General features: G+C 38.1%; 1 protein-coding gene across 8 annotated transcripts in view; it reads right to left on the reverse strand.

Annotated features, from left to right (window-relative positions):
* LOC116793452 (leukotriene B4 receptor 1-like) overlaps positions 1-25,770 on the reverse strand; it is a 51,750-nt gene that overhangs the window by 19,001 nt on the left and 6,979 nt on the right. For 4 of the 8 annotated variants that reach the window (XM_032701323.1, XM_032701322.1, XM_032701318.1 and 1 more), the window contains exons 1-3: positions 17,360-19,396; positions 14,771-14,895; positions 11,600-11,711 (exon numbers count right to left, since the gene is read on the reverse strand). In XM_032701323.1, coding sequence (XP_032557214.1) covers positions 18,005-19,015 — 1,011 coding nt within the window. In that variant the 5' untranslated portion in view covers positions 19,016-19,396 and the 3' untranslated portion in view covers positions 11,600-11,711; positions 14,771-14,895; positions 17,360-18,004. Of the gene's footprint in view, positions 1-5,204; positions 5,286-9,404; positions 9,523-11,599; positions 11,712-14,770; positions 14,896-17,359; positions 19,397-21,602; positions 21,713-24,635; positions 24,721-25,770 lie in introns of those variants that run through there. The other 4 variants (XM_032701320.1, XM_032701319.1, XR_004359489.1 and 1 more) reach the window with 4 other exon arrangements.

Genomic DNA, 25,770 nt, shown 5'->3' on the forward strand with positions numbered 1-25,770 from the left:
TCAGATTCTCTGGACAGCACTGGTAAGTACAGCAGAAGGAGAGGTTCACAATCTGCAGTACTCATCTATGTGTCTTTCTGAATATAATAAGATTAGTGCAATCAAGTGTGATAGTTGGGCCTTTGTTATGGGTAAGAACTGAATTACTTTGTAATTACCCTTGTGGCCTCTGTTGATGGTTCAGAAAGCCTTAACCCTGACAGAGCAGCTGTGTGTGGTACCACAGACAGGCCTTCTGTTATGCTAATTAGCTTTACATTTATTTCTTCTCAGAGTATTAGCCAGTATAACTGAATGTAATATACATTGCTTTCCAAAATTCCCCATAACCTTTTTTTTTCTTAAACTTAGTGTCAGAAAATTCAAAGCTGAAAATTCATTACTTGTAGAAAACAATAAAAATTAAAAAGCCTGAACTTTGATTAGACCCTCATATGACCCTCATATCAAACACTGATCGGTCGGAGTGGATCATAGGGATATGTGGCAAAACTCCTTTAATTTTAACCAGTAAGTTCCACAATTTTTGTTCTGACCAAGGATTGTGGATCAGCAGTTTTGTAACACAGCTGACGTTTCCTTTCAGCAGGCAAGCCCTCGGGTAGGGACAGAGAAGATGGAGCTGCCTCGATCTGATTTATTATCTCCTCCCCGGCTATAGCCAGACAGTTCACTAGTCAAAACTTGCTGGAACAGACCTTTAGGTTTTGACTGTCAATCTCCTGCAAGTTCAGGTGTCTGTGTATGAGCTGCTCTTCATTGGGCTGTTTGTGGCCTTTCAGAGTATTTCTGTTCCCTCTGTCATGTTTGGAACACTGGGTACCATCATACCACTGAATACTGAATATTATCATGTGAAATGATGGCTTAGGAGCCTCTACTCCCATGCTCCTGCCTGTTCTCAATAGCATGATCTCACCTTCCCACTGCTTTTTTCTACTGTCCAGGAAAAGAGGAAGTTTTACAAAGCAATTCCAAGGCACACACTGATTACAGGACCTGCCTGTGTCACACTAAGTGCCAGTCCCTGAGGAAGAGAACCAGTAACACAGACATGCTAACACAGAAACTGGAGAAAACTTTGTCTAACTGAAATTAGAGGGGAGAATTTAGGTAGGAAATGTAATTATTATAATGGAATTTGATGACACCCGGATTGACATTCCATCATATGGAATCAGGCAAGAAAAACCTCGGGTTTGCCTCTTCCAAAAAGTTGGCACTTTCATCAGGCTGATCCAATGTTATCAGAAAGACTTTTTACACTAAAATTTACATGCAAATAGAAAACCAAAATAGTTGATTTTTTTTTCATTGAAATACAAATTGGAAAAAAAATAAGTCTGTGTAATTCTGTCAAAGCCATTGTTTAAAACTGTAGAAGTCTCCTATCAGTTATTTTTTACTTTACTCTCATATAGAGTAGGTTAGAACAGTGGTTTTTAGGAAAATGTTGTACTTAAAAATTCATTTTCACTAAGATTCTGTTATGCAGCTAGGAAGAACTGATTTGCTTTAATAGAGCTCAACACTTAAAGTAGAAGAAATTTATATATTTATTGTGTATATATTTATTGTGTATTACAAGAAAAGAGCCACCGACTGGTCCCCCAGCCTCCCTTTTTACAACATCTGGACACCTCATGGAAGTTCCCCTTTCACTGAGCAGATTGCTTCATGACTGAAAACTGCTTTAACACCAGTCACTGAGACTGTTTTTTCCTCCAGAAAATTACTGTTATATTAACCCCCCCCTACAGTTATATCGAAAATTGACTTGGACGTTTACAGTAAAAATTATAATAACGTGGGATGGGAGGGGTGGAGCTACCACCGTGCTGACAGAGTTCATCCTGGTCTTAAATTGCTGTGAAACTGGTCCCTGACTGAGCTACCTCAGAGGCCCAGAGCTGACCCAAGGTAAAACATCATCTGGGAAAGACAGGGATCTCAATCAGTGTCTTGCAAAAAACTGAGTCATACACTTTATACAGCACAGTTAATATCATATAAAAGATAGTCAACATATGAAAGACTGAATATATATTAATAATGTAAAAATCTAATTATGAAATTAATTATAAGGGCCTTCTAATTGTTGCCACTGTTTATGTTTAAATATGTAAACTTGGTGGTCTAATGTTTTGCTATATTAACTTGAAAATTTAATGTAAAGGACTTCAGGTTTACACAGAAATTTTGGGTTCTGAAAAACAAATGATGCCCAACCATTTTGTGGTGATAGACTGATATAAATGAATATGACTCAGTTTTTTTCCACTAGTTTTTTTTTTCCACTAAATATCAAGAAAAGAAAAGTCAGCAGCATATGTGCTAGTTCACATGTAAAAACGTGATCATCACAGCAAGAAAGGAAAGCTGCATTTAAAGTATCTACTTAATAATTCCTCTCTTAACCTAAAACTTTAAACTCCAAAGAGCTCCAACCATTTTGTCTGGTTAGGATTCTGAGAAAAGACTTTTCAGCTGATTCTCTTAATTTGCATTCTAAACTGACACAAAGCCTTAATTGCACCCCCGGCTAAAACTGAAGCCCTTCCCACCAGTAATGGGAACACTCGCTGCGTGTTTTCGCTCCCCCCTGAACTCCACCAACCCTGCCCTGAGGGAGAACAGCTCCCCACCTGGCAGCACGCAGACATGTTTGGTATGTCAGTCACAGTCGCTGCAAAGCTTGGATCCCACCAACACAAAGACTGAGCTTTCCTATGACTTGGAGGCACATTTTCAAGAGGTCAAAACAATGGACCAAAGGGAGACTCTGAAACTGGGAAACCAAATTTACACTTCTACCATGGAAGTAGAAATACATGGAACCTCTAAAAGTAGAAATTCCTTGGAAAATACATGGAAACGCCTAAAAAATTAGGGCAACAGAAGAGTTCACCCACCAGAACTTTGTGGTCTAGGGAAAAAAAAAACAGCTTGTGTACTTTTTTTTTACTTGGCAATGTTAAAATTCCCTTTCTCACCTTTTTTTTCTTATTTGCCATTTATCCCCAGTATAACTGAAGGTCATCTCCATTCTCCTTCCTTTCCTCCTCAGTAAGGAGGAGGGGGTGAGCAGTGTGGGAAAATAATGCATGCTGTGACTGCAAGCATTATGTTGTTCTTAGGATAATATAGGAATCCTGTCTCCCAGCCGTGGCAAAGCTTGATTAGGGTATACATGGAACCTTCACTATCAAAACAACTAGCTTTATCATACATATTTTTGACCCTACTCTGAAGACCTACAGAAGAAAGTGATTTTAAAAGGTGCAAAAATACATTCTTAAAGGCTGAATCTGTCTACAGAGGAAATATGACATAATCTGTGATAGTCCAGGCTAGATTTAATTTCCACATCCTTTAAGCTTCATCTCTCTGCTGCTGCTGAAAATCAAAGGGCCAGTTCAGACAAATTTTTTTTTCAGCAAGAACACTGAAGGGTGAGCAATATCTATGAAAATTTTTAGAGACACATCAGATTGTAATCTACCCTGTATTTTAAAAGTGAACTAATATCTAATTAGAGAAAGTTTTTCACTAGCAATGATTTGTTCTTATGCTTCTCGTCTTTCAAACTGGTGAAGTGCTATTTGTGATGATGATGATGAAGCACTTACTTAAACTTGTGAATGGAATTGAGACCACTTTGGAGACCAGTGAAAAGAAAGAATCTGTAGAACTGCACCTGAAAACGTGTACTGTCTACTTGCAAGGGTACCAAGAAAACAAACAGAATGTGTCTGTAAGAAAATCATGCAAGTAGTGTCCCAGTTCTGCCTCCTTTACCAAAATGACCTGATCGATCATTTCGATGTCAGTTTAGCAGTTACCTTTATGACTGGCCACTCCTGAAGTGTCTGCTGCTCTCTAGTGGCTTCCACAGAAACAATAATGCACATTGAAAATCCGTGAAAAACAAAAATCTACTTTTCAAATGCTTGAAGGAAGAGATTGTCTCGATATCCTGTGTTTTCTGTAGCAAAGTCTCTTCGAGAAGTTCCCTGTCCCCATTCTGGGATTTGATACAATGGTTCATACAAGTGCCTGTGGGGCTGCATGATGAAAAATATCAAGTATTGATATTATTGTTAAAAATTATCCTTTTTCTTAGGACATCAAGGGTTACATTAACCCTAAGAAAAAGGTTTATTTTAGAAATTCCTAATTTCCCTGATATGTTAACCATGTAGACTCACAAACAGCTGCACTATCACCACCAGGACCATGTACCAGGATAGAGGTACAAAGGGAGCAAAGCTTGAAAACTGTCTTTATCACTGAGAACAACCTGTGCACTCACAGTCCAAACTCCTGATTTCTTAAACATTTCTGTGGACTGACTGTGTACAACCAGCTCTTGCTTTGGTAGAAACCAGAACACTACCAAAACTAATCAGAAAGCGTGCAAAACCAATTTACATGCTAGTCATACATGTTCTAAGTTAAATCTTTCAAAAATGCTGTTAAAATCAGTCAGAGGTTCTGTTAACATCTCTCTTTTTTGCCCCCACCTCACCCTTACATTTACAGGCCTCAGTGAGGTTGGTCCTCCAGAGTAATTTTCACCTGCCATCCCAATACTTCCAGCTAGATGCCAGTTTTTGCTGCTTGTTTATTTATTTATGACCAAACCTGTCTTTCATCCTATCCCTTAAATCTAGAAAACCCTGCTCAAATTAATTGGTATTCAACTTAAAATCCAACCTCGAGACATATTTACACTTGGATGTTTACAGTAAACTGCCAGCTAATGATGGAGACAAAGATTGCATGCAGGGAATTTCGATACCAAAACCACTGTTTACTTCCAGCTTCAGGAAGTCTCCTAAGTATGCAAATAATGAAACTTGTTGCTCTGTGTTGTTTCTTATTTCTTCCATTAAATTAGTTTGCTGCAATTATTACAATATACTAAATGAAAGGAATCTCTATGCATTGTTTTAAGATCGTGAGACAGAAAGCTGATTATTGCTGTATCTCTTCTGTTTGATATTGTGGTCATATAAAGTAATATCCATGTGCCAGGAGCAAAGCTGCCTAATTAACATTTATACTCGTGGGAGCACTGTGCACAATTCACCTTTTAAATTTTTTTTTGACCCATATTGAGGTTAACTATAAGTAGCAGGGAAGTTGTTCTTTCCTCAAAGCTGTTAGTGAGATATAGTAAATTTTACATTTATCTGCCTTACTTTGGCAAAAGACTTGAAGGACTAAAGCTTACTGTTTTACTTCAGTCCTGACTCCATATCCCAAGGGAAAAATTCAGTCAACTGTAAAACAGGAAAGGAAATGTAATAGACCAAATCAAATCAGATCAAATAAGCTTCACCATAATAAACTCATCTGATTCTATATGATACTGTACAAGAAAGAAAACCATGAATCTCTGAATTTTATAAGCAGAAACTCAGTTTACTCCTGATTTCTAATATATATTCTGTGCGTACACAGATACACATGCACTGTAAAAGGGCTGTTCCCAGCAGCAGTGAATGTATGCTGCTTTTGCATATTTTCATGAGAATCTGTAAACCTGCAGAGTCTCTCATGTTAGCAAATTAAAACTGCTGAATGTTCATAGATCCAAACAATTCTTTTAGCACTACTGTGTTAATGATTAACGCTGGAAACATTTCCTATGTACACTGGCCCAGAAGAGAAGGTAACTCTTTGAGGCTAATACTTTGATAAAAAGCTTGTTAGGGGATGCTTTAGAATTCCTTTCTCAGTATGCCAGGGATGACAGGGCCAACAGACATGAAAACTTCCATAACTTTTCAAAAAGCACTTATGTTATGGTCTACTCAGCAAAGGCTAAGCCAGAGTTGACAAACAACAAACTTTATCATTGCAGTAGTAGCTCTCACAGTGCTAAAGGACAATTCACAGACAGTCACAAAATGGATCAATTTTGTACTTAGACTGTTCAATTTGTGCATGATGTCATGGATTCATGAAGATGAAAGTCAAGAAAGTAGACACAAAATCCTGAGCAGAATTAATCAGCTGTGTGTCATATAGCCTCTGTTGTCACACACTGTGTGAGCCTACCTTCATTTGCAAGTTTAAGTTAAGACAGTAGGAAAAATATACAGGACAGTTTTACAAGACACAAGGGTAGCAGGACTGTCTCACTGATACAGTACCTCACAGCCATCTTTTTTATACCTAATCCATTATTTGTGAGCTTCCTTTAGCACCACTATGACAAAGGGGCTGTGAAACCGCTCACAGAGGAGACTCGAATGACTGAAAGATGTGGCTGAGGAAACAAGGAAATGAGGATGGATGTAGGAGGAAAAAAAGTTGCAAACTCATTATGTATGTTAGAACAGATGAAAAGAACAAGTACACCAAAATTATCATGATGTGCCTGACAAAGACTACCTAATTTGGAAAAACTGCCACGGAATCAGAGAGTCTTAATTCTGTTTCTAAATTACCTTCTATGTTCCAAAAATTCGTACAGAGGTTACTTAATCTCCTGCATCTTCTGTCTGTAAAATCAGAGAGAATGCTTATGTGATAGGCAACTTGGGTATACTCAGACTGAATTTAGCCAATTTAATAGTTCTTTTCTTTCTGTTTCTAATATCTGTATCTAATATCTAACAATAGAGGCTGTTTGCCTCTATTCAATGAAGTTTAGGCAAAAGGTGAAACAAGGATTCTACTGCCTGTAGGTACAAATGTATAAACAAGCTACTAGAGGGCGTGCTGGGGTGTGAATATGCAGCACATCACATGCTCTGCAGTCTGTTCTTTGTCCAGATTGTTATTGCTCTTACTGCACAAAACTGCACTTCATGATACTTCGTTAGCCAACAGGAACTTGTGTACAATATATATGGGTACTCAGGCTAGGTGATCATGCTGGGCCCCTCAGTCTTTAGATACAAAATTATTTTCTTCTGGGAGTTACAATTTTTAAATATCTTTAGAGAGCAGATGCATCTCATATTTCAAGAACACATGCACATGGCAATAGACTACACCTGTGAAAAAACTGTTGAAGACACCAGAAATATCATCAGGCAAAGTAAAATACATTTTAGGAAACTCTTCCAAAAGCAAAAAATCCCTGAGACCATTTTTCTGTTTGGGAAGATCTTTATATTCTGGTTCCTTTAAAAATCTAAACATTCAGCACATACTTAATTTTCAGCTTGGGAGTGGTCATATTAAAGTCAATGAGATGAAATAATGCCTGCAACAGTTATGCAGGAACAAACTCCTTGCTTAGTTAGGGATTTCCCTTGCTTTTATAACAGATCTATTTGAATGACTTTGGTAAAACAATTTATTTATCCTGTGGAAAAGTATGACACTCTCTGTACACAAATTTCTCCCTAAAATACCAGTGTATGTGCATGCATACATGTGTGCACACAGACACAGTTACTGTGTGCTGACTGATTCCTTGTGCTGATTGAGCAAAAGGTTAGATGATGATTCATCAGCTCACTAAACCTTTTGGGAATAGTTTTCTCTGTATTCTAGTGAATATGTGAATATTGTAGGTTACAAAAGAAATAAATGCCAGAGGCTCTGAGATGGCTGTGTTACATAAAAGTGAAAGCCAAGTGAAAAACCTGGGTGTCATCTGCAGCATCCCCCCAGCTCAGCTGAAAACGGAGAGCTGTGAAGGCACGAATGATACTTCAGCAAAACCAGCTTCCTGGATTGCTTTTCCTAAATGCAATGATTCATAACAGGCAGTCCCACCTGGAGACAGGGTTTAAATTCCTGAAGAAAGCTGGCCATGATAGATACCTGAAACTAAGGTAATACCTGAGACAAATATATTGTAGACTGAGAAGGAAATCCATTTTAGATGGATTAATAAGAGATGTAGGCTTCATCTTCTTTGTCTTCTCTGACATATAATCTGCCCAAAATTAAACTAATCTACAAAAAATCTGTCCCACACTATTGTGCTCATCACATCTAAGTCAAAAATATACAACCAATTTGAAACATCATTTTAGAGGTCTGATATTAAAACTCCAAATCATGACACAGCATACCAGAAACTCTACTTTCAGAATGTAAAAATCAGGCATAATACAACAGGGGTCTTAAATATATTACTTTTAAAAATCAAAGCTTGTATTATCAATGAAAAACGCCAGGATTCAGGGTGCATTTCCAATTTGCTGCTAGTTTGAGACTAAAATAATTTTTTGGTTCTGTTATGAAACTAAAATAAAAATCACTCCTTTTGTTCTGCGGCCTTCTAAGACATCTTACAGTAGCCTCTGGGCTCATTTCTAAAGTGAGGGATTATATGTGATGGACATAAAGCAACTATTTGTGTGTGATCTTCCCTGTAAATGTAAGAAGTAATAACCTTGAATTGCAGTCTGACCTCTGAGACATGTTGAAATCAAATACCTACAAGGTAGGTGTATATTCCTTGCTTTTTAAAAAACATCTTTAAACACTTGCAATCAAAACCTAAAACTTTCATTTTAATCAAGTTGTGGAAAACTTTGTCTGTAAAGGCAATTGTTCATATGTTTAATATATACTTTACATATATAACATTTTAGTCATTCTATCTGAGAAAATTTATTTTTTAAGCTTTAATGTATTATTTTAATGTAAATTTCTCTGTTATTACTTCTCCCTTATTGTCAATCCAGGAAGCCATTTGAAAAACTCTAGTTTAAGAAGTCTACCTTCCTTAAGAAGTCTACCTACATACCTTCCTATCTGGTATTAATTACTATAGAATTCATACCAATTCTATTAAAACTCATAAAAGTATATTAGCAATAAAATTTTGAAGCATTTTGCCCTCCTGTATTGTGTGATGATAATTTGTTAGATCTATACTTAACCATGGTAATATATTATTGCACTTTTCCAACTCTTAGGCTGACATTTATTGTGTAGCCTTGGGCACTTCCCTTCCTCTCCTCTTTCCCTGCCTGAAGCAGGAGCAATGAGAGCCCAGCCAGGGCTCACAAGCAGCACAGCCTCTCTCAGCTCACCAGGGCACTCCTGGAACCCACTCTGACCTTTGGCTTTCATTGTGAGGCATGATGGAATTTCTACAGGAATATTTTATATTAAATACGAAACTGAACTCCTTGTCCAGAATATTAACCATCTGAATTTTCTAGGAATGTGAATTCTACTCAGAAGAAACAGCAAAATTCTTCTTTTGAGATGCAGGTAATATTGTGGCACTAAAAGGAGTGCCCTCCTGACCCCTGGCTCCTACCCTGGGGCAGTAAGATAGGGTTACTTCCTATCATTGCCTTAGCTTGGATAAATGGTCATAAAACTAAACTGTTTTAAAATTCCTGCAACATTTCCATCAACACCTGCAGCCCGGATTTTCCTAGGCCAGTTCTAAATTTAGTCGAGAAATATTTCCTTACTTTCACTGCCTTTCTTACTATAGCATCCCTCAAATTTCTTGTGGATTGAACGGAGTCCTCTCCATTCCCAATTTCCTATTTCCTGAGCCTCTTCATATACAGGTTAAAATCCTTCTTCCTTAAATAGAAAATATTTGTATGCTGTATTATTTATTTGCTGTCATGTAACCATTAATTACACAATAGATTTTAGAGATAACTAATTGTTCAAAGCAGCTCATGATGTTATAGAAAGAGAAATCCTTAAGTTCTCCCTGCCATTGGATTTTTTAGTAATTACTGTTCCTTTAACATATAGCTCTTTGAAGAATTGAATACACTATAATATTAATCAAAATATGGGAAGTTGCTAGTTTAAGAGGCTTGTCTTTTTCTTCTGGTTCAGACATACCAAGCTGGGTTTCCTGTGAGGTTTTTTAGTTTTGTTTTTTTGGTTTTGTTTGCTCGTTCACTTTACTGAAAGATACCGACCTGAGGCACGTTTCTGCATCCCAGTTCCAGCCCACAGCAGAGATCAGAGACACCACCATCCTCCTCCTTAAACAGGAATGATGGTGAGCCACTTTGTGCATGGAAACGGGAGGAAGCAGAAGGAAAAGGAAGTGGATGTGGCTGAAGCAGATAAGGTGAAATGTTAGTTCACACTTAGCCTGAAAGTATGAAACTTCACTTCCCAAGCTTAGCAATGCCACACTCCGTGTGTTTAATTTTGCCTGTAAATGCAGGAAATGAGAAGGGATTTCCTTGGCACATAAAAAAGCAATGGCAAGGCCATTTGGAGGTGATCACTGTGTTACTCTGACATGCTGAAGAAGAGCTGGAAATGAGCACACCTGAAATGAAACTCAGCACTGCAGAGCTGGAGGGTCTGGCACAGGGGCAGCCACAGGGGCAGCTCCCTGGCCCGGGGTAGCAGGGCCCCAGCTTCTTCAGAAATGGTGGTTCCAAGATGTTACAAACATTTAGGAACTAAGAAACTATAAAACCAGCTGAAGCACAGAAAGGGGTGTCATCTCCCCTGTTGTAAGGTGGAATTTGTGTGTGAGGAAAGGGTAAAACAGACCATGCCTTCAGGTCAGTTCAAGGCCTGCTCACCTATCAGCAAAAAAGGCAGGAAAATGATCTGTGAGTTCTTAAACAGTTTAATTCTCTTTGATATACCTTAACATTTGTGTATACACCATTAATTTGAAACATTATAATAACATCACTACCCCTCTGTGTGCCTAAAACTATTTATGTGTTATATTACAGAGCAAGCCAGTGCATTGTGAACTTGCTGTTGAGAAATGTGTCATCATGTTTTTAAACACATACCAAGCATTTTTTCATTTTTTGCTGTTGTGCTCAGGATGCTAAATATTTAACTTTATTCAACCCATTGCATTCATTTAAATGAAATGAAAGATCATATCACATGGCCAATCAGTTCCACTGGCTATTTAATTGTCTGGTTAACTCAAGCCAAAGTTCAGTGACCCAAAGCAGGTAAAATCCTCAGTGCTGTGTGTGATAACATCTTTGTGATCAGAGCACTGTATGCTTTCCTAGTTCTTGCACTCACAGAATTTCCATGTATTTCCAATGGTAAAAAGTTAAGATGTATTTTTTGGATCTCAGAAGGAACAAAGTATCTTTCTGTTATTCAAAGATAGAAAAACTGTGATGAGACTTGAAGAATTAAGGAAAGAAAAAGGGTTAGATGTAGGAAAAATATTCTGGTTCTTCTATTACAATTCTTCTCCAGATGTAATATTAAAGTTACAAGGAATGTAAGTATAAGTGAAAAAGTAGCAACCTTGAAGTGTTAAAAGGGAAAAATAACATAGTTTTTTCTAGGAGGCTGCTCCTCTTTATACAAAGTTTCCCAAACTTAACCCATTACCCAAAATGACAATTGTGGCTTGTGGGCATTATTCCATGAATAATTTGCATTACCCCGTTCTTGTTCCTTGTGTTTCCATTGCTGCTGAGAATCTAAGGGGTCCCTGAGTGCACTAATGATCCTTAATGACTCTGATTAGCTCCTCCCCGCAGACCCTGCCTATAGGTCCTGGAGCCCACACAAAATCAGGCCTGGAACTTGCCCCCTCCCTGCCCTGTGTTGTTGGAATGCCTGTTGGAGTTCTGCCACGCCTGTGTGTGGCCATGGACCTGTGCACTGACTTCCTGACATGCCCTCAGCCCTGGCTTACCACGGGGGTCCTTCCTGGTGATCACTGGCTGTTTGTGATGCTGGTTATTCTCCATGGACCTGATCCTGACCCTGACACACACATCCATTCCCTGGCATCACACTTGGACCATCTGCATAACAACAAACAACAGGAGCACAGAGTGAACCCAGAGAGACAGATCCTCAATTTTCATGTTACTTTAGTCATCACAGAACAAAGTAAAATGGCTGGGGTTTAGTGTGATATACAATGTGAGTCTTGGGGTAGAATGGATATTTAAGGAAAGCGTGGGTAGAACCCTTTAATTTGTGAACTCTTCTTCCTAGAAGCACTTACAAGAAGTTCTTCAGCAAAATCAGGTTCTTCTGATTCTGATCTTTTTAAAGGTAGGATTTGTCAATTAGTATAATGCTATTCAAGGTGACAAATATAATAGGATTAATTAAGCCAAACCTTGTTCATAGACAGTAAAAGCATTAGATACAGAAACTAAACATTGCTATAGAGAAGAAGGGAATTTGCAACCAAATCTCATCAATTCTGTTTTCTGCTGTATTCTTAACACTTCTACTTTTTTTCCCAAAAGGAAATGCTTTTATGGTCTTCTTATCATGGACATGTTCAACATGTCCATGCAAGAACCATTCCTAATTAATCTCAAGGAAGTCAAGATCTTTTGAAAATTTTTGAGAACACCTCAAGACTACCAAGAGCCTATAAATCAATACTATCACCTGGGATGAGATGTGGGCTACTCAAGTTCAAGAGTCACGGTCCAGCTCAAAATGGTTATTGATGGTTTTGTTGGGAAGAAAAAAAAAAGGTATTTTCAGCACAGACTTTTCACAAACTGGTATGAGGTAATTATATTCTGTCAAACATTCTCAGCTCATGTAATTTATGCAATGCTTGAAACAGTGGGGGCTTGGGCTCCTGAAAAGTAAGAAAAAGACCAATTAGGTCACTCTGAAATGAATAGAACTTCAATGCTTAACATATTGTTGTGGTTTTTTGTGAACCTTCCTGCTTCAATAACTTGAACCTTAAACATGGTTTACAACTTAAACAATGAACAAAGGACCTCACTACTCGTTTCAGTGACTTCGAGTGTATTACAATTAGGTCTTTTTTTAAAATGGAAAAGCCACATGGTGGCAGGAGAGAGCAAGGCATGGAAAAAACCTCCCTGCTAAACGCTTCCCTCAGTTCAGCTGTGACGTTCCCTTCCACAGCACAGCTGAAGCTTCTTGGCTATATTTTTAAATGTAATGGACATTAACGTAATTCATTAGTTATAATGCTTAACAAAGTGTCCATGACTTCTAAGTTTCTGCTACTACTGACCAAGTTCAATAGGGAATTATACAGTTAATGTAATATCACAGTAACTTTGGAAGTTATGTAGTGCAGCTAAGATATGGACTCTACAACCTGTTTTCAGATTGTCCACACTGCCACACCTTCCCACAGCATCACTGATACAGTGACCAGAAATGATCTTCATACAGCTCTTTTCCTATGGTCGCTTTTATGGTGACACTACCAGGCTGATGACAGGCCATAAGTAGTGCTTCAAATTCATAATTCTCTGAAAATGAAATATTTAGCCCTGAATTTTTTATGTAATGTGCCACATCATAAACAGATCTGCTATGCAAAAATGAAAAGTCTGCTTTTTCACTTTAAGATCTAGTAGGGGCAGTTTAAACCAATAATCCTCTGATTTAAAGCCATCTGGACATCCCCTTCACTTTATGGACATCCATAATTACGACACACTAATGTTTTGAGATGTCTCAGTACAGTTCTCACTGTCAGTACCTACACAATTGCAGCCAAAACTGAAGTGTATCCAGTTATTTTTGCAATCAAGCTGTAGTTTAAACAGCTGATTTCTACTAAATGAAGAATAAATGGATTTTGCAGTCGTAGCGGAGGTATAAAATCCTGACTTAAGAGCTGTGACTCTTTAACCTGTATTGGAAGATTCTGGTGCATCTTTTTTGTTAATTCCATCGTTTAAATCACTGATTTGACACATTCCACAAAAATAATTTTTTTCTAACCCAAACCTTTCTTTGACTTAAATGAATCTGGTTTAAAATGTTGAATCCTTACTAAGAACCACCAGCATGACTTTTAAAATAATTGATTTAAGGGGAAAGAACACATGAAGGAATCAGATTGCATCTGATTCTCTTATCTCCACACCTATCAGTGCAAGAACTTTCTTAAGACTGTAAACAGTGTTGTAAAGTTTCTGAAATTCCAGTGGCCATAGTCCTGGTCACACCCAACTCTCAATGCCAACAGCAGCAGCACAAGCTACTCACCCTCTCAGAGGACAGGCTTCTGTCTCTAAACTCTGTATAATTGGATTTTTTTTCTTTAACCTATTAACGACCAGTGGAGATCACGCTGAGAAGTTTTCTAATAAAGAACTGTTTTAGTGATAAACTCATCTCACAAGAAAGCATTTACAAAAATCTGAAACTGTGTTGCAACAGAGTAGCTTTCACTTCCCTGTCTGTTCTCTTTGTATACTCAGCTTTGATAGCTGAACTTCTCACTTTTGTTCTAAGTCCATATGGTTCTTAATAATCTTAACTGACTTATTTCTCATGCTTTTCTACTCAAAAAAGAGCCAACAACTTTTCCTTCCTCTTCCCCTTTCCCAATACATGCAGAAAAGAGAGTAATGCAAGAGTTGTAGAATAACCTGTAGAGAGAATCTTCACCACTGTTAATACTTGTTAATTCTACATCTTCTAAAATATTTATTCTGTACCAGAGTCTTGCTTGAACGTGAAAGAATTTGCATTCCTATGTTGTTTCTATGCCACCTGTTAGCTTTCAGGTTCTATTATTCCTTTCACTCAAGTACTGCAGGCAAATCTTTCTTTTAGTCCTGTTAATAGTAAGCCTAAGAGTTTCACAACCACAGCCTTAACTGTCGTTAAAATGGCTCTTAACTGTGCTCTACTTCTTCCTAGAAAATGTTCTGATGATTTTGTTAAAGAAAAAAAAAGATTTCTTTAGTATAATGCAGCTTCCCTGTTTCTGCCTGCAAATAAGGACCTCTCATATTCCTTGTGCTACTTCTTAAATTATCAGTTGCCTCTAAATATACACAAAGCTCCATTGTTTTAACCCAGACATCTGATATAACTCTTTTACCATGATGCTTACAGAAATGCTTTGATGTCAGCAGGCAGCAAAGGTGTAATGCTGATGCTTTTTCTTTATGATCTTTTTTATCCTTCTTGTATATTGGCTATTTATGAACTAAAAATTCTTCAGGTTTTCCTTCAATCCTGTTAATACAGCATGAATTCACTTCAAGCAGCATGATCCTACTATGGTAAACATGGTAAATTCCCAGTGAAAACCCAGGGAATGTTCACAGCAAGTTTCAGACTGGGTAAGACTTTAATGTTAGGAGATAAATGTTAGAAGATTATTAATTTTTACAGATTTAAACTATCTGGTCACCTCCTAGTACTGAGTGTCCTAAGCAGTGTTGCACTGATTCCATCATGTTCCCTGTATTTCAGTGTAACCTGAGGTGATTTGACTCAGGTGACTGAAGTGGCCTCCTCTCAGCTCAGCCTTCATCCCTGCTGTGTCACGAGCAGTAGCTGGACACTGCAAGCACACAGACAGACTTCATAACTGAGGATGGCAGAGTTAGTAAGTATGAAAAATAAGAGGAACTCAAATGACACGAAACCTCATTTTTTCCAGGAGAGTAAGTGTCTCAAGAGTTACTAGCAAGACTGATCTCACCTATTTTGATAGTCACTATTTTGATCTAGGTTGAACAATCAAGGAAAATCTTTGTTTTCTACCACTCTTCCAATATAATCTGTCAAATGGATTTGTAAGGCAGCCAACAAGAAGCATGAATATTGTTATGAGGTGCAGCATTTTGGATCCAATCTATGCTACACCTTAGGTTTGGCTGGGATTCAGTACTTTAGGAGAGGAGAAGGTCCACTGGCTGAATGGGCCTACTGCAGTCCCTGTTGCCTGGTGCCAGAGCACGTTGGCACAGCTGGAGCAGCAGACCTGCTCCATTGGTGTTCACCTGCTAAAGGAGGCAGCACTGAACTGTCACCACCTGCTGACATGGACTCTTATGGGCCCAGTTACATGACTGTTGTGGCAACAAAAATATTAAGTTGGTGGGGCTTTTATCTGTGCATACCAACATTTGCAAGAATTAACTCTATTTGCTCTGTATAAAAGTGAAATAAGTTAAGGTTGCTGTTTTAGTATCTTTTACTACATCTCAAACAGCCTTCAAAAGAAACATAGTTCTTAAAGATGACTGACTACTGGAGGCAGCTGTCCAAGGCCATTAATGAGAACATAAGAGACAGCTCTAGCTCCTTGAACAGATCCCATTTTACTTTAACAGCACAGTTATGAGTTAAAAGCAGTGGAGAAAGTGTGTGAACTGAATACTGAGGCAGAAAATTCATGCTAGGTATAGGGCACAGAGTGACAGAAAGGAAAATTCTGGTCAGGTAGCCTGTACTGAAGTTTGTCTGGGTCTTTCCCCCTGTGAGTTGTGCAATGCTTGGCTCCTCATGGCCCAGGCTGCAGTGCAGTGCAGTGCTCACTGCCCATGGCACAGTCTCATCTGTGCTGGGGTGTTCAATAGCACGTGACTCCTACCTCAGGAACACAGTGGGAAATACAACTTCACTTTTTATGGGGTAGAGAACTGAAGTTACTGCTTTCTTTGTGAGATAATGCCACGTTGTTATACTGAATGTACTGATAACAATTAAAGAGGCATTAGTGGGATGAAAAAAGAGTTGGAGGTGGATGGGGTAAAGTCTGAAGGGTTTAATCTGTTTCTTACTCTTTGCTGCAAACAAGGTCTTCTTAAAGTTTTCTTTAATTTCAGTGAAGGAATCCTATTGAAGGAAAGCCCTCTCTGCTGTGGGCTTTTCTCTTATTGAGAAGAAATAATGACTTTTTGATAACAAGCAGGAATAACACATATGCAAAGTTTAGAGAAATATTTTCCCATTAGCTAAGGATTTTACTTCCCCATGTTTATTTTAGTCTACAAGTTAAATTAGTACAACTTAAATATACTTGGTTGTGACATAATCAGACTTGGAAAATTAAGTTCTAGTTAGTATTTGTAATTTCTTTGTAAGAATGAGTAACACAACTACTTAGCAGCTGTCCAGAACAAGATACAGGAAATTACAATACGTTTCTTAATCAGTAGTTATCTTGATCTTATTACAAATTATTGACTTAAAACTTAAGGAAAGTAAGCATAAAAATGTTAGGCACAATTGAAATAAATAAAACTTCAAAAGCAAACACTTGATAATGTGCAGTATTTCACAGTGAGTTTGCACACATTAACAAAACTAAAGCCCTTGCAAGTACTAAATTTATGGGTTTCTCATGGTGAAGTCCACTCTATTCTACAAGAGAAGAAAAAGTAACACTTTTATTTGCAAGATGAAGTTCTTCTGACATTAGATACTTTGTACTGCTACCATATTTTCTTACACATTACAAATAATATCAAGGATCTCTCCTTCCTTCTCACCTAAGCCTGATCCAATTCCTCCATAATTTAATAGACATCTTGGAAGCTTAACTGAATCAAAAATTTGGAGGACACTCAGAGTGTATGTATTTAATACATCAATAGTTGAATTGCCTCTGAAGTATGCAATGTGTTTGACATCAAATATAGCATGCAGTCTGTAATGATATTTGTCACACAACACAGAGTTCTCACACCTCCTGTTTTTTCTGGAGACGTATCACACTTCACATCTGACTTTTTCAAACCCATTACCACGAAGTAATGCAGTAAAGGAGCTTGACTGTGTAAACAACAATTATTATTTTCAAACCTAAATAACGAATAAAAATAGCTTTAGATTTTCCATCTACCCAGAAGAGTATGTCATTATTGTACTTTAAAACTTCTTAGCCATATCAAGAATTTAACTATGGACTCTTAAAATTTTAGATTATATAAGGATTTTTAACCATCTAACAAGTTTTTCTGAAGAAAAACTTAGTTTTAAATTTTCAAAGCGTTTCCTTTCCACGAGGAGTTATTTTCTGCTCACAGACTTCCTAGAAATCAGAAATAATATAATGGAAAGTAAAAATGCTGTATTCCTTACAATTTGAGCTTCTATCCACCTTGCTGAGGTTCTCAGCAACAGTGAAATAATGCTCATTTCATGATGTGGATATTAACTTATGAACTGAACTAGGTTGTCAGTGCCAATTCTTATAAAGCACACAAGAAAAAAAACAAACCAAAAAGCTTTTATCTGTCTCTAGCTTTCCCTGGACTGCTTAATAAATGAAACTAGAGTATGAGGAGAAAGGACTACTGAAGAAATGACACATTAATCACTGAGTTCCTTGTTAGAGATTTTCTGTGCCTACTAAAGCATCTTCTTGTTTGTTTACAACCAAACTTCTTTTCTTGTCTTCCTCTGTCACAGTCTGACTCATCTGCTCAAACAGCTTTGACATCTTGGCAAATCTCAGGTGATTCTGAAATCTTCGTGCAGCAAAAGCGTAAAGCAGAGGGTTAATACAGCTACTGATGAATACAAGTGCTCCAGAGATGTACACTCCTTTGTCTACAATTTCATCCAGTGCCAAAGACATTTCCTCGTGAGAGAGTTCTATTTCAATGGAAATAATATCTAGGATGTTGAACACGTGGTGAGGGAACCAACACACAATGAAAGCCACCACAATGCTGGCAATGAGCCGGCCTGATCGCTGCTTAGACTGGTAAGTCATTCTGCTTATCCTTCTGGCTACACACACATAACAAGTGCAAATAATTAAAAAAGGGATTACAAAACCTGCAAGAGTCTCCAGCAAAAGATATGACACCTTCTGTCTGTTAGAAGAGTAGCTGCGACACGTGCAGAGCAGTTGACCATTCATTTCTTCTGTCTCTTGAAAAGGAATGACAGAAATGCCAAAAGTAATAGACAGGAACCAAATGAGGAACATGATTAAAGAAATCTTTTCTTTTCTTTTGTATCTTTGAATTGTGAAAGGGTAAAACACAGCCACTAATCTCTCCAAGCTCAGTGCTGTAATTAGAAATATACTGGCATACATGCTGCAGTAAATAATGAAAACCAGTATTTTGCAGAAGATGACTCCAAAAACCCATGAGTCAGCAAAGGAGTAAATCCAGACTGGTAAAGTGATCAGCACGAGGACATCAGCAATGGCCAGGTTCAAGATCAGCAGCACTGAAAGAGACACTTGCTTCATTTTTCTACAAACAGTCCAGATGACGATGCAGTTTCCAGGGGTCCCAATAATAAATGACAAGCTCAGTATTATGCAGACTACTGACCTCACAATATTCCATGTTGAGTGGATACTGCTTTCCTCAGCTTGACTCATTCTGGAAATTCTTCAGTTCTTGGTTGCTCTGGGCCCTGCTTTTATTCTGAAGGCGTTAGTGAGCTACTGGAGAGCAAGTTCTCTAACTGCTGTTCTGTAGGGTAGTGTGGCCTATGATCTCCTGTCCTAATGCTGGCTCTTACAGACATCTGACCACATAGGGCACTTCCTGTTGTTTAGGAAGATGTGCATTTTTGCACACAAAGCAAAAATAAAAATACAGTGCAGCATCTGACTTTGCTTTCAGTTTTACATCCATCATGCTTTAGCAGATTTTGAAGCCTGTTGGTGGTCTTTCTAAGCTGTCCTTATTTAAAGAAACTCACTACTTTGTTGGAGTTACTGTTCTAATCAACAGCTGTGAGCTTGCTCACATGAGTTAACTCAACATTTTATTTTATAGAAACAAAAAAAGTAAGAGGGGTGGCAGATAAACTACAAATGTGCATTATATGTTTGACAGGAATTTCTGTTTCAAAGCATAAAAAGTTGTGCTTACTGTCTTCCTGTCACCTCTTTTAATTCAGCAGAAAACAGTCAACCACAATTTAGAAATACACTGGCATAGAGGAAATCAACATTTGCCCTATAGTGAGATGTGGGGAATTTTGGCTGGACCAAGCCCCTGAGATGGAGTGAGAGGGTGGCTGAGAATGGAGGCCCTGGTCCTGACAACGTATTGATGCATCCTGAGAGAGCAGAGGAGCAGCAGGAGCGAGCTGTCCCGTGGGAACAGGGAACACTGTCTCACGAGAACGAGGACTTGTTTTGAACAGAGTGACTGAGAAAAATATAAACATCACAGGAAAACAGGGACAGGTGCACAGAAATGTTGTGAGAAAGTAGAACTGAGAAGGTCCAACTAAAATCCACCTATTAGCTGTAAGAATTGTGGTTTGTGTGTTTAAATTGACCTCTCTGTGTAACATACATGTACCAAAAGAGCTGTATTTGAGGCTGTAAATTGCAGCTCGGGGCTGCTGCTGCTTCCTTATTCTTTCCAATAAACTTTCTTGCTGAATATTACATGTCGTAGTCTGTCCCAAACGACAGTGAGACTGACTTGGTACAATAAAGTGGGTTGGACCTGTATTTTGAATTCTCTGGGAAATTGCCATTCTTTAGCCAAACAATAACCATGAGGATATCCAGTCTGGATACAGGCTTACAGGAGGACATGCTCCATGTCAGAGAGAAAATATATAACTATGTTGTCCTCCTGAATGTATCCTAAATTCTTCAGAGTCTGGCCAAAGAATATGAAACTATTTTGTTATCCTGATCTCAAAATATCTTCTTTTGAAGTTAAATTCTAAAATGTTAAAGGAGGAACTAAAACAGCAGCACAAGAGAAATGTTCAAGAGTCACAGAAGTGAAACTGGAAGGGTATTTACCATGAAAAAAGATTCACAGAAACGAAGGAGTTATGCATAGGTTTTCTAAATTTAAGAATGTGATACACATTATTTCCCTAATTTTACAAACCTGGCAAATGTAGTGCATAATATCAAGTTGAAAAGTATTTTTCACCATGGAAAAAGGATTGCAACATTATCACCCCCAAATCAGCTTAGCTGGTTTTGATCTCGTAAGAGTATAATGAGATCAAAAGCAAATCCAGAATAACTCCACTGAAGTATTATATCTTCAAAATACTATTTGTGTAATAAATTTTAATTTGGATTTAATCTGATACATGATTCCGGTTCCTTTCATTTTTAACTACATTTAATAAAGATTGGGTAGGGGAAAATCCCAACCAAGTTGTTTGTATTCTAAAGGGAACTTCTGAAAAACACTTGTGAAAATGGGAGGAAGTTCTGGGCAATGTTGCTTCTTCTAATGAAATCACCTTTATACACATTATTTCTCCAGAAGTAACTTCATAAGGGCTATTTCTTAATTTATTGCCAGTGGGTTATCTAGATTAAACTAAGATGCAGATTTTTATTGGGAAAAAAGTAACAAAGAGAGATGCCTAGTACTTTTTGTCACACAGTGCTATGGGGACTGGCAGGTTCTTTAAGTAAAGTCCATCTTTTGTTGGAAAAGAGCAGTTGTCTGTACAACCACTGGTATTAGTATAGATCTAATCCAGTGGTGTGTGGTTGAACTTCCAAAGCATCTGTCTTTACAGTTTTCAGAAACATGTTTCTCCACTTCAGTTGAAGTTTGCTTGCCAGATGGCCTCTGCCTCTGGCTGTGTCTTTCATTTGAACAAGAAAACAAATGAATCTCTGAACTGGGATTTCTGTTTCCAAAAAATCCCGGAGAAGTATTGAAATACTAAGATTTGCTTGAATAAGATTCTGAAGACAGGTTATTAGACTAAATATCAGAGACATTAGAGTTAATGTTAGCTAGGGAGCATGTTTCTGAAGAGCTCTGTGTGACTCCTGGCTCACTATAAAAACTGCAGACTGTCAGCAGTCTTCAATATTCTCTAAAAGTGTTTGACTGTCATCAAATTTACATTAGTAATACACAAACTTTATGGAAAATTTAGCAAATGTTTCCATTAATAGGGGGAGCAACACAGTATATTCAATCACACACAAAACACAACAGTGGCTGAACAACTCTTACTCTGGTGACCAAATGTCAGTGGTCACAAAAGGAACCGTGAATCTGGACTTCAGACCAAGAAGCTCTGGTCTAATTCATCAACAGGAGTGAAATTAGGTTGCATCTGTGTGCTTGGAAAAAAAACAACCTGAAGTTTTTTGTGAGCATGCATATTGCATGTAGTGCAACAACTTGGTCATCAACACAGGAAACTTCCTGTAAGTCTGTTACCTTTAGATTGGCAAATAACTTCTGAAAAATTTCCAAGCTCAAGAAGTCTGTGCTACTGCTGCAAACCACTTTGAATAGAATTTGCTTTGGCTAAAATATCAGGTGTGTGTTTCACTCATCCTTCAAGTTATTTATTTCACTTCGAATGCATGCATGAGCTTCCCTCTGGTGGATGCTCTGTAATTTACACCACCACTGAGCATTTTCAAACAGCTGTGTTTGCACCACCAAATGTAAATTAGAACTGATATTTATAAATTATAATTGCATATTTATTCTGAGAATCAGAATTTCACTTCAAGATTCTGAGAGTCTTTGAGTCAGAGCCTCTGCACAAAGTGCATCCACCCCTCCATGCAGCCAAGAGCATCCCTGTAAGGATTTCAGGATGGCAAACCCGTAACACATAAATTATATCAACAGCTGTGCCAAAACGACTTTAAAAATCCTCTTTAAATTTTGTCTTCGGGAGGATCCCCTGGATGTTTGTCTAGCAAGTGACTGTGCAGTAATGATTCCCCAGTATCATGTGTCTGCTGAGACGCTGGGACTGATGTTACAACCTTGTTTCCTGCTAATGCTGAGGGGAGGAAGTTACTGGTCCGAACCCCTGAGTTCTTCAGCCTTGAATCAAAGCAGTATTTGCAGGATTTGTACAAATGTTTTACAGAAAGCTCAGTTCAGTGGTGTGAAAATGACACAGTTTGCCTTGATTAGAAAACTATGGGTTAGTTCACAGCTGACCTAAATGTTGCTTTCTCTCCTATATAAATGGGATTTCATGGAGGTGCAAAGCAGCTGTTAATATCTCTGCTCTGCAATTACTGCACAGGAAAGTGCAGTGTAGGAAAAGACACACACCAGACACTTCTATGGTCTTGCAAACACTTTGTGACAGCAAGTGTGAGAACACTCTCAGTGCTGCTTTACCACAGAGAAAATAACTTTGTGAAGAGCTACTCTGGGATCAGTTCCAGAACGTAACAAAAGATGTGTACTTTGCACTATGAAGTCTGAAATATTCTGTGCTGTGTACATTGTTGTTAATCAGTATTCTAAAGATATTAAAAAATTGTATTCTTTACTCAGCTCAGTGGCAAATAATGATAGTTTTATATGACTGACTAGAGAAAAGATTTCCTTCTTGTTATGCTCAGGGAAACTGCTTTACAACTTTGACAGGGGAAGTGCTTACAAGGCTCCTGTTATATGTACACCATGCATGTTTACATATTTGCACCTCTCTTGCCCTAACAGACTGATCACAGGCAGTCAGAACATGTTTCCATGGTGAAAACCATGGGGAAATATTCTCCTAGTACAGACATACCAGGTGCATCATATTAGAGGTGTTAATTAAGGTAGTGAACTATATTTATAATTCTGACTATAAGCAGGAATACGAACAACAATTATGCAGAGATTATGAAAAACTTAGATATCTTTTCTCAACATTACTATATATGTACACAGTTTTAGCTTCTTGTTACAGTACAAGTTTTGAACAGGAAATGTATAGATGCACTACAGTTTAAGGTGAGATTCTGGCCTGCCCTGAATCAGCTATCACTAACCTGTTATTTGTATGTATGCAAACTGTTGCTGACCAAAATCCTTATCTACACAAGCATATCTGGCACTACAACTGCTACTAGGTACATCAGATACAGCATTTACATACTCTTCCTTTTGAGTAATAAATTAGTGATGACAAATACTACCTGGATGATTTGCTGCCAAATATTACTTGTTGTATTTTTTTTATTGTTTAGATAAACCTATGGCCATTTTACCTTGTTTACTGGGATTGCATGTAAATATTATTTTACCGTATGGTCGATGTCTCTTTTCGTTAGTCATCAGAGCGATGCAAGTCTTTCGCAGTGCATGTCTTAGTGACGGACCTGTGATTAAAACCACAAACCCACACTTACAGTGCATGTGCAGCAGCGACAGAGGTTGTTCTGCTCTCGTTTTGCTGCTGTTTTGCTCGTTACCCGAGCACACGCTGTTTCCCGGACCATGATCTTACGCCAAGGGCTCCGCCCGTGTAGTTCTGTATTTTCAACACAGGGCGGCACTGGGGAACCACCTTTGCTTTTTGGCTCAGCCTGCAGACCGCGGAGCTTCAAGGCCACGGGTCTCCACAGAACAGGTTCTCCTGCATTAGGAGGTTGGATGGTTGTGACTAAAATTTCAATATTGTTTCTAATTTTTTTATAAATTTATAGATAAAAATCACAATATCTTTTTTGTGTTGTAGATCACATTATTTTCTAAATACTCTTATTTCTAGCTGTCTTAGTTCTGTTTTGATATATATCCATTTCCAATGTTACATTCTGCTGTAACTGATACAGTAAGGGCAGCTCCTTCTGCAATAAAAATAACATTAATTTTAATTAAATAAATTTAATTTTCTATGCCTCCGAAGGAACAAAGTTTGGAAAGTTTGGTAAATGTATTAACAATTGCTCCTTCAGTGTAGTTTCCATTTGTGTCTTCTTGTAGTCTTTTTGAAAAGCAGATCAAATTGTGATCTCTCATGTTATGAAACAACCCTGCTGAGCAGATTTGAGCACTTTTCAAGACTAACTTAATTCCTTTAATACCACTAGCTTGGGTTCTAGTGTGACATGAAGTCCTGGTTTTGTGGCCTTCTTTCAGGAGGCTGGTTCATTGTGCTGAAATTAGAAAGGCTGTACGGATTTTATGAGGAATACAAAGAGTGTTCTCCTGCTCTGTAGCAGCCACTGTAGGTGTGTTAGCTGGAGAAACTTGGAGAGCAATGCCCAGGCCCCCAGCACTCAGTAATTACCATACCTGACATGCTGTTCTGCACAGCTCCAGAGACCTGCACTTTGCACCACGCTGCTCTTCAGAGGGATCTTCTCCAAGCACTCTTAATCTGAAACAAAAAGTAGTCAGTGACAGCTCTTTACTAAGCACACCCATAATATATTATATGGAAAAAGTGTAAGATATGCAATCTTCAGGCACAGGTAATTTTTTATCATTCTGTAATGTGATCTATTGCATCTGTAGAATTTTTATACAATATTAGAAATGGCTATGAACAATGATAACTTCTCCATCAAATGAAGCACGTGTTTTCACTGGCAGAAAGTGAAAAGCTAGCACAATTTTCTTAGTTAAAAAATATAATTATTTATGGATTTTAATAGAAGAAATGGCTAATAGACTCTAAAGTAATCTGATACATTATTCCTACATTTGAATCTTGAGCCTAATAACATGATCTGGGTTTAGGCTGTTTTATTTCTTATGTTCTAGTGTTGAGTCAGACCAAAAAGTCCTTTTAGCCCAGGATCTTGTCCCTGGTAGCAGCCAGAAGCAGGTGCCTAGGGAAGAATATAAGAACAAGCCATGTGTGACTATACTTGCCCCACATATTCTCTGGCATTTAGTCATTTGTAGCTGAGGAGTTTCCTGAATCAGGGATGGGGTTTGTGTGTTTAATAAAGTGTTGTGCACTCCGTAGACTTCCTGGGCCTATCCTTGAACTCAGGTGAAGTTGTAGCACTGCAGCTTTGGTCCCTGCTGTGTGAAGAACCTCCTCACTCTGTCTGTTTGCTGCTCTCCTCTTGGTGTCCTCTGGCTCACCAAGTTCATGAACAGCAGATCCCTGTTCACCCTTTCCACAGTCCTTCCCTGACTAAACAATTAAACACTGCATCTGTCATCATTTCTGAGCTGCAGCCTGAAGAGTTCTTGCACACAGGAATGCAGCTATATCCCTTTCTGTACCCTGTACAGCAATCATGCCATGCTTTTCATCATCCCTTCATTCTTTTCATCATCTCTTCATTCAGCTCTTTTATGTTCTCTTTCAGACAGAGGAACAGACTGAAGTTCAAGAGTTCAATTAAACCACAGTGTGCTGATGAGAGAAAACAAAACAAATCAAGCCACATGGAGGTCTCAGATCCCTCATCTC

Source organism: Chiroxiphia lanceolata, chromosome 13 (assembly GCF_009829145.1).
Source record: "Chiroxiphia lanceolata isolate bChiLan1 chromosome 13, bChiLan1.pri, whole genome shotgun sequence".
NCBI lineage: Eukaryota > Metazoa > Chordata > Aves > Passeriformes > Pipridae > Chiroxiphia > Chiroxiphia lanceolata.